Consider the following 18,511-nt stretch of genomic DNA (forward strand, 5'->3'; position numbering starts at 1 on the left):
TTAATAGCTGGATTTTTCTCTTTCTGAGTGTATCATGTGTTACTCATTTCTTTCCAATTAAAGGAGTTTGGCAAATACTCAAGTGATTGGACAAAGTCTAGAATCAAACTGTTTTAAATGTCATCCTTTTAAAGGGAAGAATTTTTTTTAAGGTATACATTCCTCCTCCAAAAATGCTGACAAATTTCTTCTGGTTCTCGTCCCTGCGTCAATACTACAGTCACCCACTCACTGTGGTGCAGCCTTTGCTACCAGTAGAGAAAGTTAAAATCATTTTCTTGGGGGTTTTATCAGTGCATAAAATATTTCTAATCAGAATTCTACAAAATAAAAGACATTTTGTTTAAATTACATTATTTATTTTTTAGATTATCCCTCTTAGTCCTGCATGCATCCTTAGCACAAAAAGTTGAACTTAATCACAACTCCCTCTGCGAGAGCAAGTGCACAATCCCATCTGAAGAATTTCTCCACGGACGACCCAACAGTTCCAGATCTCGGTAACACTGTCAGTAACCTACACGACGTTCAATAGAAAAATTTACCAAATATCCTGTGTTTAATGTAAACCAGGCAGGAGGCAAAACAGAGTAGCATAGTAACACTATTTTACAGGGCCCAGAAATATGATGCTCTATCGTGTTTTAGCACACCAAGTGTCACAATGACATGCATATTTCAATTTACTGTACAACCCAAAATACAATTACCATATAATTTGTGATTTTAGCACTTCACTGTAACTTCTTGTCAATACCTGTGAACTTCATAATTAAATGGTAATTGTATATTAATGCAATAATTTATAGAAATATGTTACCATGAATTTATGAAGTAATTCCATAATTTGTGCCCCATAAAATAAAGTGTAACAATCTTTACACTAGCAACAGTGTAAGCAAGCTAAGGATTTTGGTCCTCATCTCTCTATATATACATATATACACATGTACACACACAATAATGTACAACGAAACCAAAAAGCTATGAATCCACTCACAGCTTCCATATTGCACAGATACATCATGAGAACATTACATAGTTATAATGTGAGTACTTCAATGGCAATTAACTAAAACATATTTGAGTTCTATCAAGTAAAGAATGTGGCTCATTACTGAAAATAAACCCAAAGACCATACTGTTAGAAAATCTAAAAATAAATGTGCATCCCTACTTACACAAAGGTGAAGCAAGGGTAAAATTCGGTTTGGAGCTTGCCCTGGCAATCGGCTGCTGAGCTGGCACCTCCCACCCAACACAGTACACGCGAGTCACTGTGTTTTGCAGATATTGAGTAATAGAAATATTCAGCTTCTAAGAGACAGTAAGAAAAACGCTAGTGATGGAGTACAATCGTTCACTAACAAATCCATCTCACCGTAAGAACTTGGACCGGCTCTAGGACTGAACTAAATATGAAGGAAAAAAAGAAACTTAGAAGAGAAACAAACTAAAGCCTAAGCTTCAGCTGATTTTAAGTCAGAACCACTACAATAACTTAGGGAAGTACATTTTTCAAAAGCAGCACACGCGCACGCGCACACACACGTACACACACAAAATAGAGGAGTTAAAGCTTTTCTGAGCTTGGTTTCATGGAATAGCTAGAAGGTCCCACTGTGAAGTCAAGGATAAAAAATATTTGGTTTGAGAGGTAACATCATTGCCATCACATCTACTGAGCACTATGGAAACAGTAAGAAATGTCTAATATCTCTTAATGCCTTCCTTTAAATACACCCATGTCAAAGTAGACTGTAAACTTCAGCAAAAAATGGAGATGCTGCAGAGTTCTTTGCAGGAACTGATGATGAGCACGGCGAACTGAAAAATGCTTTCCCATCCTTCAAAATCATTTAAAGAAAATCACGCGTGAAGTAACTATCTCCCACTTCTGTTTTTTCATTGCTTTACTTAATAAATTTCTTAGATTGAGCTAACGAAGATCAGAACTTAGAAATGCAGCCTTGTGTCTCAAGAGTGGTGCGCATTCTACAGCTGAGACTATTCATAATCTTTTGATAATCTGTTCTCAATAAATAGCAAAAACTAAATATGAATCAGAACAACAAACACAGTAACACGAGCAAACGTGTGTAAAACGTGCCCGTGGACACACCACACGATGTACTTGTACATAGGCAGGTGTGCTACGTAAACAGCTTTTTAAGGGGTAGCAACAGATCCTTTTAAGCTGAAACATTTGCTTTGAAGTCGGCTCCCTCAAATATCAGTGAGTGGAAAGTGCTGCTGCTTAACACTGAACTAAAACAAACAAACAAAAAACCCCAATAGTTCAAAAGCGATATTTGAGTGACAGGCATCACTTCAAGGAATAACAGAAAGAGGACAAGCAGCCGCCATTCTGTAAATCACATCCAAGCACACTGTGCACAGCGCAGCTCGCTCAACTAGGGGCTCCTACACACACACCTCGGGCATCCACACCCAACTCCTAGATTCTCTCACATGTAAACAGGACATTTAAAAGACTCTTTTCTTCTACCTCTTTAGAATCATTTAAAACAAAAGACTGAACAAAATGGGGAAAATGTAAACATTAGAAGGCCATTGGCATTCTGATTGCTTCCTAAGAGTGATCAGCCAGTTCCCTACCTCGATACTACCAAGGGCTTCAGTAAGAACATGAGTTCTAAAGCAATTTTATGAAGCGAGTTTCAGAGAGGGAGAGAAAACAAAGGTTCTCAACCCAGCACATGTCATGTCAATTACCTAAAAAAAAAAATACTATTTTAGCCAACACTACCAATGATGAGCATAAATTCAATGTTGTTGCAAAAATGATACAATTTAAATAAACTGGGACCCTCACGTGAAAATCAGCCACTAACATAGCTGTGTGCACAAAGGAGTAAAAGAACATTTCTTTAAAAATATATATTAATCAAGAATTTCTATATCATATTAAATTGTTATTCTTAGAAAAACTGAGGAAGTTAATGGTATGCTACACTTTCTTATCACCTAGATTCAACTCATTTGATGTTTCCTGAATTGTATTTTTTCTCATTTACAGTTTTTTCATATTTTGTTTGATAAGAATTCTAATTTTAAAAAGTTATAAAATTAGTGATTCTTTTGCTACTTTTTAATCAAAAGAATATAAGCATCTGAGTCCCAGAGAATGTCAAAATGCCTTGCTACCTAAAAGGATATTAAAATAACAGAAATATCATCAAAATTATGACATCAGAAATTTTGCAGCTTTTCACACAGTCTTTAGAAATGCTTATTTCCTGAAGTTCCTTTGATTGTAGGCTGGGTTCAGCGTGCAATTTCATATGAAGAACCATTAGGATAAAGCCAATGAAAAAAACACAAGATAACATTTTACCGAGTGCCCACTCAATAGGTTCTTAATGGTTCTGTCCAGTTTACGGCAATATTTCATTTTAAAAGGCTTTTCATCCTCTTGCTGGATGGAACTGAGTCCTTCTGATGAAACCGACACAACAGTCCCTTTGCCCTCCTGATTTACGGCGTGGAGGAAGCGTGGTATTTCACAAACGCGATGGCCGCCAGTTCCTTGCAGAACTCCTCCAACACAATTACACCCTCCAGCAAGGTGATGTGGTCAACACTGGAAAAAGCAGACAATGCATCAGTTCAAAATATCAGCCCATCATTACATCCGGCGACACTTGTGGATGAAAAATAAGCGAAGCTCTGACTTACACAGGGCCTTCAGGTTCCAAACCAAGTAACCGCCTTCTGACTAACAGAAGCTTGGGAGTGAAGTCTTGAATGCGCTGAATTCGCACCATAAGCTCCCCAACAACCTGCACCAGAGACAAGAAACCCTAAAATCAACTACACTGGATTCTCAGGATAAACAGAATTTCCTTCTGTATTACTAAACAAACAACTGTAACTTTCACTGGTCACATAACCACCTACAGCCAAGGATTCAGACCCATTATATATTAAAAGAGTGAATTCTTCTATATATAATCAATGTGTATAAAATGATGAATTCTTCTCCCCATCCTATAAAGTCGCTCAAAAGGTGTAATTACTTTTAACAGAAGGTATTTGATATTTTTCATCATGTGACACTAACTATATACAACAGGGGTGAGGAATGTCCAGCCCTCAGGCTATACAAGGGCTGCAAAATCATTCAATCAAGGCAACCACCATGTGGACTCAAAATTCAACCAATCTACAGCAGGCTAATTTTTAAGTTGGTAACTTTATATGGCCCATGAATGATGTCATAAATACCGAAATGGCCCTTGGCAGAAAAAAAAAGGTTTCCTGCCCCAGTATACAATGCTACTAAGGTGTAACTGGACACCCAGGTCTATCTATCCTAGAGAATATAACAGAACTACCGACTCACCCTGACGATCACGGAGAAGAGCGACCGACAGCCAGAAGCAAGGTTGACGTACGGATCCAGAAGGTACTCGTGTGTATGTGGATGAGGGAAGAGAGAAAGTCTGGACAACACCGAGGTCACTTGTAAATTTACGTCATAGGGCTAGGGAGAGGCAAAACGGCGAGAGGCATCTGATATCATTCATAATGTATACACCTGTGCACAGCAGTCTTACGCCTCCCTCCACTTGCTCTTCTGCACAGGAGCATCCGTAACTAAATTAGCCCTCAGCACTGTCATTAAGATACACAGGCCACAGTCCCAAAACGTCAAACAAAAGTCAGCACGCATGCGTACAGACAGAAAAGACTAATATGTAACAGGACACCCGTTTCACACTGCTTGATTTAATTTACAAAGCAGTTTAAGAGGACATCAAAACCTACCCAGGTGTCTTATATAATATTACAAACAACAGAGAACACATCGAGTAGAAAGTCAAAGAATAAGAGGGAAGCTATATCTTTTTAAATATAGTAATATCATTTCAGAAATGATGGCTCCATACCTCAGACTACTCAAATTCTGTGAATTAACAAAAACATGTGTACAATAAAATAAGCTAAAATCCTAGAACTTTATTAACAGAGCCCAAGTGGACAAGAGTCCCAGCTGGCGAGCAGCTCAGGGTCACCTGGCTCACTCACAGCAGGAGCACTAAGCGTCCCAACAGCTGCAGGGTGCACACAGCTCATCACACATATTTTGCAGGTAATACTGTGGTTTTACTTGGATTCTGCTAATTGTTCATAGAAAGCAGCAAGGAAGGGCTTCACAGAGTATGTTGACTTCAAAGGCAAGAGCAAACTATTCAGACAGAGTTGCTATTACTTGCTGAAAATGTTCAAAAGAAGGCCCTCCCCCTTCCAACCTCCTCCCGAGCAGGGAAAAGGAAACACACAGGCTGAAACCAACCCTCCCGTGGGGAGGAGCCTGGGTGACTGGAGAGGCGACCCGTGGGAAGGGAAAGTGACTCAGGACTCAGTTCAGTGCCAGCTACAGAAGGTTTTATTCTCACCACTGAGCACCTTTTGAAACTCTGATCATAATAAAAGCCAATTAAGAAGTGACTCTTCAGCACTCAGAGGAGAAAGTGCGGGCACATATCAGAGAATACCCGAGATGCTATGAGGAACCTAAGTTTAGTTACAGGAACAAAACTCAGGTCCTTGGGCCCGGCGCTGTGGTGTAGCAGGGTAAAGCCACCACCGGTTTGAATCCCAGCTGCTCCACTTCTGATCCAGCTCTCTGCAATGGCCTGGGAAAGCAGCAGAAGATGGCCCAAGCCCTAGGGCCCCTGCACCCATGTGGGAGACCTGGAAGAAGCTCCTGGCTTCGGATCGGCCCAGCTCCGGCCACTGCAGCCATTTGGGGAGTGAACCAGCAGATGGAAGACACCCCTCTCTCTCTCTTGCTCTCTCTCCCTCTCTCTCCGCCTCTCTATATCTCTGCCTTTCAAGTAAATAAATCTTTAAAAAAAAAAATCCTGTGCATTAAGTCCAATTTTAGTCTTCCTCTTCCTTATTTACCACTCAAGGCATAAACATGGATTTTTTTTTTTAAAGGAAAAACCTTCCCTGAGTCATTCTTCAAAATGTAACCCTTAGCAAGATAAATGGAAGGAGATACACATCCCTAATTAAGGGATGCTAAGGAGTGTATTTTCCTCCTGGAAGTATTCGCAGCACAACAGCCTTCTCTAAGACTCAACTCATCATAAACAGTGAATTCACATCAAATTGTATTTTAGGTGCCAAGGAACCATCTACAAAAATCCACTTGAAAACAGTGCCTTTGATAAAGAATGTGGACAGAATAATTTAAAATACAACCTAAGTCCAGAATTGCACAGGAGTCATTTCAAGTAGTTAAGATTTTTCGGTCACTAAATTCTGCCATTTGTTGGTGCTTAAATAATTAAGCCAACATAATTTGACTTTAAAGGATACATTACTCCTTAGCTTTCTAATGTTCTCTGCATGGTATTTGTTTTATAGCTTTTGTTTTAACATAAATCCAGGCCATGAGTTGTTTCAGAAATACAAGGCTGACACATTTATTAATGTTGTGAAAATGAAAGCAAATTTCAGCAAGAACTGTACTAACTATAAATAACTCTAGACTGTGACATGGTCTCTCTTTCATTTGGTAATAACTTTAAGACAAACTGGCATGTTTAGAGGCCATTAATAGGAAGTATTTGCATAGGAATTATTTCATATTATATTTATACATTATTCACCTGAAAGGAAAGCTAATCAGACGTCTCTCACATGCCAAAGGTGTGGCTCATTTTTCAGAGCCTGCTCCAATTGTAGGGTCTGATTTTTGAGACAACTGCCTTGACTTAAAAGCACACCAACACCCTCAGCAAATGGGCAACCCTTTTTCTACATGCTAGATAAACAGACGGACAAAACAGAATGTCAGTCAAATTAAAAAAAAACAAAAAACTCAATATTCTCTAAAATTTCTAATGTTTGGAACAAGAATTTGTGTTCCTAAAAGTGTTTAAAATCTTTTAATTCTTACAAGCAAATCCAAGTAAGAAGACAACAGCAACTTCACTTTGACAATAAGAAAATGAGACAAGTGACCACATTACCTGCCCAAGTTCAAACTCCTCACTCTCACCGCAGGGACAAGATGTGCTCCTCACATTTGTCCTGGTATTTTTTTTTTTTTTTTAAATTTTTGACAGGCAGAGTGGACAGTAGAGGGAGACAGAGAGAAAGGTCTTCCTTTTGCCGTTGGTTCACCCTCCAATGGCCGCCGCGGTAGCGCGCTGCGGCCGGCGCACTGCACTGTTCCGATGGCAGGAGCCAGGTGCCCTGGTCACCCATGGGGTGCAGGGCCCAAGGACTTGGGCCATCCTCCACTGCACTCCCTGGCCACAGCAGAGAGCTGGCCTGGAAGAGGGGCAACCGGGACAGGATCAGTGCCCCGACCGGGACTAGAACCCGGTGTGCCAGCGCCGCAAGGCGGAGGATTAGCCTACCGAGCCACAGCGCCGGCCCTGTCCTGGTATTCTTTACTTTCTGCTATGAACTTTAGCTTTTTACTATCTTTTTGAAATCACTGCAGCTACAAACAATGCTAAATATTTGTGTAATGAATACCTGATACCATATCTTCTCAATCACGTATACAGTAATTAGCTAGTTTATTAACTACACATAGGAAACGTTTAATCCCAGTCTGATTACCTTGACCCTGTTAGAGATACATACTAAGAAAATATAAGCAAACATTCTCAGCAAAAAAAGAGAGGTAAGAAAGGAAATGAAGCTAACCCAACAGGCTCAGCACCCAGAACTCAGGCACTCATTGTTTCGGGGCTCAAACTATGTAAGGCTCATACTCAAAAGGCTTAGAAAATCAAGACTTTGAAAGACAAAGGGTTTCAGGCTAAGCTCCACAGCTGTAGGTCACCTTACTGAAACTAAGGATTCCTCACTTACAAAATAAATCTGAGTTGTCTAGGATAGAGCGCTACAGGAGAATGACTGAGACCAACACCATGATGGGTGAAAGAAGAAGTGCACAAGCATCCTCTGTGCACCCTGGGGGTCAGCACTCTACAAACCAAAGACAGAAGTGCTGAGGGGGGAGCAGATTCAGAGTGGATTCCTTTTCAGTGCTTTTGGTCAAAATTTCTTAGGATTACTAACTTGACACTAATGGCTATATCTCCTGCTTTGGTAGCTTAGTCAGTTTCAAATTAAACCTAGAAAACCAGCACAAGTAACACAACTAATAAATTCTGGCTGCCTAGGAGGTTTACAGAGAGAGCATGTAAAAACCATTATACTTATTAATGCCAGATTTGCATATTGTATATGTCAGGTTGAAAACAACCAACCAACAAAACAGTAGAAATACATTAAAGAAATTGGTTCTTTCATCTGTCTTTGAAGAAGTAATTAATGGAGCTGGTGCTGCGGTGCCGGCATCCCTTATGGGCCCTGGTTCAAGTCCCAGCTGCTCCACTTCAATCCAGCTCCCTGCTACGGCGCCTGGGAGAGCAGTGGAGGATGGCCCAATTGCTTGGGTCCCTGCACCCAAGTGGGAGACCCGGAAGAGGCTCTTGGCTCCTGGCTTTGGCCTGGCCCAGACCTGGTTTTTTTGTTGCAGCCATTTGGGGAGTGAACCAGAGGATGGAAGACCTCTCTGCCTCTCTCTGTGATTCTGCCTTTCAAACAAATAAAATAAATCTTTAAAAGGAAAAAGATAAACAATTCTGTAATGGCTGCCATGCTAAATAAATGTTTTTAACCTGAATGCATCAGAAACCCTGCCAGCAAGGCCTACAGGAACTAGTGGGAAAACTTAGAAAACAATGTGTTTTATTCAACATCATGCCACTATGAATGGTAATAAAATAAGAAGAAAATTAGTATTTTAAAACATATTACCTGATCAAGAATTCTTCCCATTCTGTCAAATAACACTTTCAAAAAATGTCCTTCAAAGAAAGTTGCTTCCAAATTGCACTTTTCCAAAGCTTTCGGAGACCCGGGCCACTCCCATCTTAAGCAGATAGCGCAGTAGTCCCGGAACTGGGGGAGAAAGCATTCGGATCATTGAAGAGGAACAAACAACAACCAGGTGAAACGGAAATGACGTCCTCAAACAGGCACCAGGAAACCCTCCGAGTGCAGAACGCTGTTCAGCGCGAGGCGTCCCAGCACAGAGGGAGGTGACACCGACAAGGCCTGACCAGGACAAGAGACAGAATCGCCAGCTAGCAGCAGGGGTGGGAAAGCAAGCAGATTTTGCCTTCACTAAAAACCCCTTTTAACAGCTGTGCCTGCCTTCTTTCCTTCACAGGAATTTAACCTTTAGTTAATTTTCACCACAGGTTTAGAGCGCATTTAAGATCAAAACCCCAGCCACGTTTCCAAATTTATGAGGGGCCAGGGCTGGGCTGGGTCAAAGCCAGAAGCTGGCAACTAAATCCAGCTGCCCATGCAGGTGGGAGGGATCAAGTTCTTGAGCCATCACTGCCACCTCTCAGGCTCTGCATCGGTGGGAAGCTGCCGTTAGGAGCCAGAGGCAGGCAGCAAACCTTGGTGCTCCCATATGGGATGCAGGTGCCTTAACTGGTGTCTAATGCCCACCCCTACCCTTATTCCAACTCCCTTTGGAGTTGCAGAAATGGACAAATCAACCCCCAAATTCACACACTTTCTGAGAAACTCTAAACAGCCCAATCAATCTTGAAGAAGAACAAAGAGGACTCACATCTTCTTGAACTCAAAATCTACTACGAAGCCAATGTCATCAAGATTGTGTGGTGCTGGGATAAGACAGAACTGAGAGACTGAAACAAACCTCACATTTATCATCAATATGTGGGAAATAGCTTTTACAACAGCTGGATACCTTCATGTAAAAAAAGAAATCTAGATCCCATCTCACATCATATGTAATAATTAACTCAAAATGGATCAAAGACCCAAAATGTATGAGCTAAAACTCTGAAACTGATAGAGAGAAATTTAGGTGACAAATCTGTGTGATCTTCGATGATTTCTTAGGTATAACATAACAAGCACAAAAAAGGGGCATGTATTTGTCCCAGTGGTTAAAATGCCACATCCCACGTTAGAGGGCCTCTGTTCTATACATGGATTTTTTTTTTTAAGATTTATTTATTTGAAAGGTAGTTACAGAGAGAGAGAGAGAGAGAGAGAGAGAGAGAGAGAATCTTCCATCCACTGGTTCACTGCCCAAGTGGCCACAATGGCCTGGGATGGTTCAGGCTGAAGCTTGGAGCCCAGAATGCCATCCAGATCTCCCACGTGGGTAGCAGAGGCCCAACCACTTGGGACATCTTCCTCTGCTTTCCTAGGCACATCAGCAGAGAGCCGGATCAAAAGTGGAACAGTTGGGACTTGAATTGGCACTCTGATGTTGGATGACAGGCCTGCAAGTGGCAGCTTAACCCACTGCACCACAACGCCAGCCCCTGCTACCTGGCTGCTTAATCCAGTTTCCTGCTAATGTAGACCCTGAGAGGCAGCAGTCATGGCTCAGGTGATTGGGCTCCTGCCACGCCCATGGGAGAACCAGATTGAGTTCTCAACCCCAGCTGTTGTGGCCATCTCGGGGTGGGGGGTGAACCAAGGGATGAGTGCTCACTCTTATCTGGGAGTGAACCAATGAGCAGGGGGAGAATTCTCTCTCTCTCTCTCCCCTCAACCTCTCAAACAAATAAATGTTTAAAAAGCACAAAGGAAAAATAAGTTGCACTTTACCATAATTAAAAACTAGCAAGATGGTGAAAAGATCACCACCAGAATTGAAGAAAACATTTTCAAATCATTTATCTGGTAAGTGTCTAATATCTAAGACATACAAGGAACTCTTATTAACTCAATAAGAGAAGGTTTTTGCCAGGTGAAAAACAGGAAAAGACTTGAATGCTATTCTTCAAAGAAAACACACAGAGATCTGATATGCACATGAAAAAATTCATTCATCAATGAGTGGCATCAATAAGATACCACTTGAGACTTACTAGGACAGCCAAAACAAAAAAGTTAATGATAACAGATGTTGGAAAGGATATGGAGAAACTGGGATCCTCACACACTGCTGGTAGGATGCAAAACGGTGTAACTTTGTGGAAAATAGTTTGGTGGTTCCTCAAGAAAGTGAAATACGGAACTGCCATGTGCCCAGTAACGTTACTCCTAAGCAGATTTCCAAACAAAATCCATGCACACACAGAAAGTCTTAAAAGACTGTTCCCAAAGAATTATTCATAAAAACCAAAAAGTGGAAATAACCTAAACACCGACTAACTGACCAACAGATCTATAAGATGCCCATGGAACTGTTATCCCGCCAGAAAGAGAAATGAAGTACTAGGGATGTCACAACGTGAGTGAGGCTTGAGATCATTACGCTGCGGAAAAGAAGCCAGAGAACGGCTCTGCAAAATGTCCAGGACAGGCAAAGCCACACAGACAGACAGCAGATGAGTGGGTGCCCGGCTCTGGGGTCGAGGAGGGACGGGGAGTGACTACTTAACTCGTACAGGGTTTCCTTCAGGAGTAATCAAAGTGTTCTGGAATTAGTGACAAAAGGTGTATGACATTATGCATATACCAAAAACCACTAAACTGTACACTTCAGAATTGTCAAAATGCCTAATTTTATCTCAATATAAAAAATGTTGGTGGGGGGGCTAGTGTTGTGGTGTAGCAATGCTGGCATCCCACATGGGCACCGGTTTGAGTCCTAGCTGTTCTACTTCTCATCCGGCTCCCTGCTAACATGCCTGGGAAAGCAGCAGAGGATGGCCCAAGTGCTTGGGCGCCTGCACCTATGTGGGAGACCCAGATGAAGCTCCTGGCTCCTGGCTTCAGCCTGGCCCAGCCCCAGCTGTTGTGGCCTTTTGGGGAGTGAACCACTAGATGGAAGATCTCTCTTTCTCTGTCTCTCCCTCTCTCTCTGTCTGTAGCTCTAACTTTCAAATAAATAAAATCTTTAAGAAAAAATTTTAATACAATTTTCTTTTTTACATTTTATAATGTAAAAATGCCATAGAGAGCAAGAAAAAAAAGAAAAGGCCATTTAATTTGATAAGTCAGAGCAGATTCTCAAGAGCAGTCTCATCGAGGCACAAAGAGAATGCAGGGCACGAAGCAGTAAGGGCAGCAGGGAGCACAGCTGCCAATCACGGCATGGCGTGCGTGAGAACCATCAGGACTGACAGCCTCACAGAAGCTGAGAGCAGGACGCGGCTGCGAGGGGTGGGCAGCTGGTTAATGGGTTCAAGGTTACGGCCGGGCTTGAGGAGCCGGTTCTGCTGTTCTCTGCACAGTGCAGTGACTACAGTCAACTATGTTGTATTATAGATTTATATTATATTATGTATTATATATTTCTAAGTAGCTAGAAGAGAGGTCTGTATGCTCTCACCATGATGAAAAGGTAAATGCACGACCATTACACAGTGTGTATGTGTAACAAAATATCACATCAAAGCACATAAATATATATAATTATGTGTCCATTTTTAAAAATCATTACACAAAACAATACAGAAAGAATGTTGGGAGATTAGAGAGGAAGTAGCCTGGTATTTTAGGAGCAGGGTTGGGTGGGCAGAATGACTAAGGTATCATGATTCAGGTGGAGGTAACACAGAATTTAAAGTGGGAAGTAAAGGAGCACAGGGAAGTCTTGAGACAGAGACAGTGACGTACAAACCAGGGTGGCTGCCCAACGCAGCAGTCGGGTGGGAAAAGTTCAGCCCCACTATGAGAGAGGCGTCACGTGTTTGCAGTAATGGCCTGGGCAACGCGACAAGGGGTGTGCATATACATTTCTAGCAGACTTCATTTCCAAATACCGGTTACTTCCCTCACCTGCCTGTGAGCATCTCGGAGGTAGGTATCGTATCCGGTACCTTCAACGTGGTAGGAGGACTTTGCTTCATCTGGTACCAGACAGAGAAAACTTAAACAGAAAAAGAACATAAATACTCTCACAATCCCGTGATATTGCTTTATGTATTAAAGTATTTAGCAGTATCTTAAATTTTTTTTTTTTTTTTTTTTGACAGGCAGAGTGGATAGTGAGAGAGAGAAAGACAGAGAGAAAGGTCTTCCTTTGCCAAAAATTGGTTCACCCTCCAATGGCCGCCGTGGCCGGTGCGCTGCAGCCAGCGCACCACGCTGATCCGAAGGCAGGAGCCAGGTGCTTCTCCTGGTCTTCCATGGGGTGCAGGGCCCAAGCACTTGGGCTATCCTCCACTGCACTCCCGGGCCATAGCAGAGAGCTGGCGCCCCGACCAGGACTAGAACCTGGTGTGCCAGCGCCGCAAGGCGGAGGATTAGCCTGTTGAGCCACGGCGCCGGCCTTAGCAGTATCTTAAATTTAACCAAGGGTTAATACAAATGGGAACTTGAAAAATAAACTTATCTATTAAGTCCTGATCTTGAATCAGCCTTCCATTTCCTGATTAAATACTGGTTCCACATAGAAGTAAGCCAGCGGAATATCTTTTTAGGTTAGTGTACCATGACGACTGCCATGATTTCTGTTAACTTCAGGATACTGGCTTTTAAGTAACTGAACTTGAGATCTTTATGAACCCTAATTTTGCATCGTGAGTCACATGCAATGTTTTCTAAAGTTATCTGTATCCATGACAGTGTTGCAGGGGAAGAAAAAGAGAAGGAAATTACCACAGAAAGGGTAACTTCAAAAAACTGTAAAAATATAAACAGCACGATGTGTCCAACTGGCAATGCTCATAGTTGGTATAACTGGGAATTACTTAAAATTAAGTCATATATATTAAAGCAAAGGATAACAAAGTGGGCTGGCACCGTGGCTTAACAGGCTAATCCTCCACCTTGCGGCGCCGGCAAACTGGGTTCTAGTCCCGGTTGGGGCGCCGGATTCTATCCAGGTTGCCCCTCTTCCAGGCCAGCTCTCTGCTGTGGCCCGGGAAGGCAGTGGAGGATGGCCCAAGTCCTTGGGCCCTGCACCCACATGGGAGACCAGGAGAAGCACCTGGCTCCTGGCTTTGGATCAGCGCGATGCGCCGGCCGCAGCGGCCATTGGAGGGTGAGCCAAAGGCAAAAAGGAAGACCTTTCTCTCTGTCTCTCTTTCTCTCTCTCACACTATCCACTCTGCCTGTCAATAAAAAAAAAAAAAAAAAAAAAAAAAAAAGATAACAAAGTGAATGTGAACCAATCCTGAAATAAGTGCTATTGCTCTCCATTGCACTTGAAGTAATTTAATGTTATAAATTTTTTTTTTTTTACTGTGGTTGTGTATGTCCAGAGTCCTATGATTTTATTCATTTATGTTTTTTAAAAGGTTCTGAAATATTTAGATTTGAACTTTACTTCTTTCAAAGGATTAATTTTACTAATAAGCATATTAAGAAAAAATGATTTCACACATTGAAAAGATAGGTGAGATTTAAAAAGTGTTTTCCCCTGTGTCCTTATTTAAAAAGGGTGTACTGAAAATGTGTAGTATCTCATGAATAAAAGGAAAAATTTATCCCACTTTCAAAAAAAAAAAGTCATATATATTTTAAAAATTGGGGTGCATAAGATATTATTTAACCTGTGTTAGCTTTTTAGTTTTACATGGAGTGGGACTTTTCTCTTGGTGCCAACTACAGTCCCAGCTTGTCATCTGCTATGTAAGCAAAACAAAAAAGTTCACATAATCTTTAAAGAAATCTGAGTTCATGACAGCAGAGCTATTGCATGTTATAAAAGCAAGTCAATGAGATGTCAGTTAAGTTTATAAAGCCACCCACCTATTGACAATTTTATGGACTTCCGTTTTCCCATCATTCTTGGGGTGGTCTGGAGTAGCAGGCGGTGAAGAACTAAGCCACTCTTGGTTTGATAAAGTGTTATCCGGTGAGATGTCAGTGAATAACGGATCTTCTTCCAGATCTCTAATTCAGTGGGTATAAAATGCAACACTTTATTAGGGCATTTTCCACACCCCAAGATTCCCTGCCATGTTCTTAGAAAATATATCATGATTCTGCTAATTAGGAATCATACATTTTATAAAATAACAATATATACTAACAAACTCAAGAATTTGCTAATTTTGTCACTACATTTAAAGAATACATAACATGGAGAGCGTGTTGTGGAGTGGCAGATTAGGCCACTGATTGGGACATCTGCATCCAATATCAGAATGCCAGGTGAGTCCCTACCACTCTGCTTCTGATCCATCTTCTTCCCAATGCACCTAGGAAGCTGCAGATGATGGCTCAGGTGTGTAAGTCCCTACCTCCCACTTGGGGGACACAGATGGAGTCCTGGGCTCCAGGCTTTAGTCTGGCCCAGCCTTGTCTATTGCAGCTAGGAAGTGACCCAGCAGATGGAACCTATCTCCCTCTTCCTCTCTCCCTCTCCCCATCTTTGTCACTCTTTCAAATAAATCATAAAGAATACATACACAATATCACTTGTAATTTAAAAGGATGGTATCAAGCAGTAGGGCATCTAAATTTTACTTTTAAAAACTTCTTTAGAGGTTTTTGTTTTTTTTGTTTTCAAATAAGGGAGAGCAATAAAAGGCAAAAGCTCTGACTCTATGAAACACTAAACTCACAGAGTCAGATGAAACTTACACTGCTCCTGCTATCAATCCATTCTCCACCACATCTTTATCTTCTGGGCACAAAGGCTTATATTCTGTGTAATTCCTTTCTTCAAGATTTCTTAGGACCAGGTTGTAAAGAATGTGCTCATTGGGTTTTTGCAAAAGATGTTCAAACATTCTTAATGTCATTATGCTTATCTGAAACCAAAATGTCATCTTGTAAGTCAGGATTTCAATGTTTAAAGCCACACAATGAAGGGGCTGAATGTAAACATCACAGGCATACTAAAAGCAGCACTTCAGAAAGAGACTCTACGTCCGCTTCTACGTCACCACGCGGTTTACCTCGTCAGATATGTGATCACAGTGCTCAATTAGCCTATGTCTCAACGGGTGTCTGCCAATTTCGGCCAGAGTCTCGGGTTCCCTCTGCTCTCCAAGGATAAAAAACACCATTTCTTGAAGCAAAACGTCAGAGGTTACTTGCCGAACAATGCGGTGGAGCAGCGCGGTTGACGTCAGAATGCCCATCTCAGAGCTGAGCACAACAAAGAGGCAATTAGTGGGCACAGATGACACAAACTCGGGGTCCCCCTTTCTTCTTAAAGGAAGCATTCTACTCACGTCTGCATCAGCTGAGGTTCCATGACACCAATGAAAAACCGCTCGTGAACAGCTTTGGCAAGAGCAACAGCAGCAGTCTGGAATACCGCATGAGTACTGTTAGCTTTCTTTCCAAAGGAAAGGAGAGCTTCATCTTTAGTATCTGAGTTCATGTGCAATGACAAAAACTTATCTATCAACCACCCTGTTGACGGCTTGCAAACCTAGACCATAAGTCTTCTAAATCTGCATAAACAAGGGGAACAGGACAAAAAACTATCCTTATAACCTGACAGCTTTAATGTCTCCCCAAAGAGGAAGACTGGAGGGACGTCAGTGTCACCCCGTGAAGCACTGGAGCGTAACACTTATGGAAATATAAAAGGACAGAACTTGCACTTTGATTGATTTCAAAATAGCAATAGGGGCATCCATAAGCGTTCTTTTTCATTTCACTAACTGTGCTACCCTGAGACGAGTAACATAAATTTGGGGATATAAATTAGAATTCAAATTTCATTGTTACATTTTTAAATGATCAAAAAACAACAAAAAAGTCAAACCTTTTGTGCTTCCTTAATGAGTTGATCGCAATAATCAAACCAGGAAAGAAATGAAATTAAGGCTCGTTTTCCTGGAAAAGCTGAAGCATCTTCTTTATGACTGTACGAGTCCAAGCTGTGGGACATGGAAGACAAGCTAAGCACAAAGTTATCCAGATGCACACGCCCTCCGCAGTACCCAGGGAACAAGGAAGGCACGTCATGAACTCACACGGGGCTACACCCAGGGGCAATGCTGGACGAAAGTTTGATAAAAGACACAGATGAGAGAAAGCCTTTTAAACCGAACTTGTGAATGACTTTCACTCACTGAGTGGGAAGAGAGACTAATGCGGAATGGAGCTGCAGGAGAAACCTTTGAGACAGCTCCTCCCGCTCGTGCCACAGATCTGACCAAGGAGCAGCAAGGACAAGAAGCAGGGTCCCGGCTGCTCGGGATGGAATCAAAGCAAAGGGCAGGAGGCGCTGTAGAGAAGAAGGCGCTGGCCTGCAGCTCCTCCTGCCTCCCAAGGCAGGACAGTGCCGTGGTGACCAGGCCGGTCTGCCCCGCGGAAGTGACAGGGCGCAGGCTGGGCACAAGGTTGACAGTCACGTTGTCAAGATACCAGGCTGCGGAGAGACGGAAGGGGAGGGGGTGTCTCAACCACGTTATCGGTGCAGATGTCTTACATGTGCGTTTTCCTAGGAGCGCTAAGGGGGAAGCCCTAGAATGTGGGTCGAGGAGTGAAAGGGGGAGGCAGGGGAGAAGTTCCATACAAGCAGGCAGGAGACCTATGCCAGGTTACCCTCGAGGCTGTGGACACTGCTTATTCAAAAGGAGATTCCTGCCTTTATTAGAATGTTTCTGTTCTTAATAATCAGACAACATCGCTGTCTTTAACACAAGGCCTCAAAAACTGATCCTTATAACGGGCAATGCAGCTGAGCAAGGGAACAAGTGGATTCTTCCCACACCCTTCCTCCTTGGGAATTCATCAATTGAACACAACCTCAAGAACACAGTCCCATTTAAAGATCACTAATAGTGTTACATTTTTCAAAACTAAAGACTTCTATCATTGCGAAACAGAAACGGATTTTTAAAAGGTAGGGTCCAAGAGGTCACTTCACGGGAAAATACACACAGTAGCGCTTACCCCCAGTTAATGGCTTCCACTGTTTCGATATCTAAGGGATCCACCGACTGAGGTAGGGCCTTGTACAGGGAGGCCAGCCTGTCCGTGAGGAGCTCGCACAGGCACGTGCTCTGTGTAAGGCACTTTGCGGCCGCAGGCTCCGGCAGACTCACTAACAGCATCAAGCCCTCACACGCTTTCACTGCAATGCGGCCGTCCTGGGGGGAAAGAAAACCCACTGCTTCAACTCCTGATCATGATCTGTGCGGATCTGTCTGGAAAATCCAACCGAACATGGGAGTGCTCGACTCTAAAAGAATAGTTTTTCATCTCCTCGCCCCCCATTTTAAGTGCATATTACTGTTGATCACGTTAGGGAAAAGAAAAAAGTAAACACTGAGACTCACGGGACTTCGAGTGAGATTTAACAGAGAATTCACTAAATTGTAGTCCTGGTTGGGACGAACAACCGAGGCCTCTGGAAGCGACACGACGTTGAGGTGGTCCAGGCTGCTGGACAGGGCATCTGCCTGCGGCTCCTCTTCCGACTCCGCCCGCTCCACGCCAGCAGCACCTGACAGGTCCTCTGGCTGAGGGGCCTGGCCCGTGTCTGTGGACAAGGAGTCCTGACCTTTTAACGGGTCTTCTGAAATTACACTTGCTGCTCCTTTGGAAGCCAATGTTTTCAACTTGTTCTGAAAAGGAAGTGTGTGCTTTG

At 42.5% G+C, this 18,511-nt stretch overlaps 1 protein-coding gene across 1 annotated transcript in view; it reads right to left on the bottom strand.

The window, feature by feature from the left end:
- Positions 1 to 1,573: 1,573 nt before the first annotated feature.
- Positions 1,574 to 18,511, bottom strand: part of FHIP2A (FHF complex subunit HOOK interacting protein 2A) — a 37,441-nt gene continuing 20,503 nt past the window's right edge. Inside the window, exons 6-17 of the mRNA XM_062214947.1 lie at positions 18,201 to 18,488; positions 17,815 to 18,011; positions 16,679 to 16,793; positions 16,137 to 16,213; positions 15,858 to 16,050; positions 15,541 to 15,710; positions 14,704 to 14,847; positions 12,787 to 12,877; positions 8,821 to 8,964; positions 4,367 to 4,507; positions 3,700 to 3,803; positions 1,574 to 3,604 (exon numbers count right to left, since the gene is read on the bottom strand). Coding sequence (XP_062070931.1) covers positions 3,499 to 3,604; positions 3,700 to 3,803; positions 4,367 to 4,507; positions 8,821 to 8,964; positions 12,787 to 12,877; positions 14,704 to 14,847; positions 15,541 to 15,710; positions 15,858 to 16,050; positions 16,137 to 16,213; positions 16,679 to 16,793; positions 17,815 to 18,011; positions 18,201 to 18,488 — 1,770 coding nt within the window. The 3' untranslated portion in view covers positions 1,574 to 3,498. The remainder of the gene's footprint in view (positions 3,605 to 3,699; positions 3,804 to 4,366; positions 4,508 to 8,820; positions 8,965 to 12,786; positions 12,878 to 14,703; positions 14,848 to 15,540; positions 15,711 to 15,857; positions 16,051 to 16,136; positions 16,214 to 16,678; positions 16,794 to 17,814; positions 18,012 to 18,200; positions 18,489 to 18,511) is intronic.

This window comes from Lepus europaeus, chromosome 17 (assembly GCF_033115175.1).
Source record: "Lepus europaeus isolate LE1 chromosome 17, mLepTim1.pri, whole genome shotgun sequence".
Taxonomy (NCBI): Eukaryota; Metazoa; Chordata; class Mammalia; order Lagomorpha; family Leporidae; genus Lepus; species Lepus europaeus.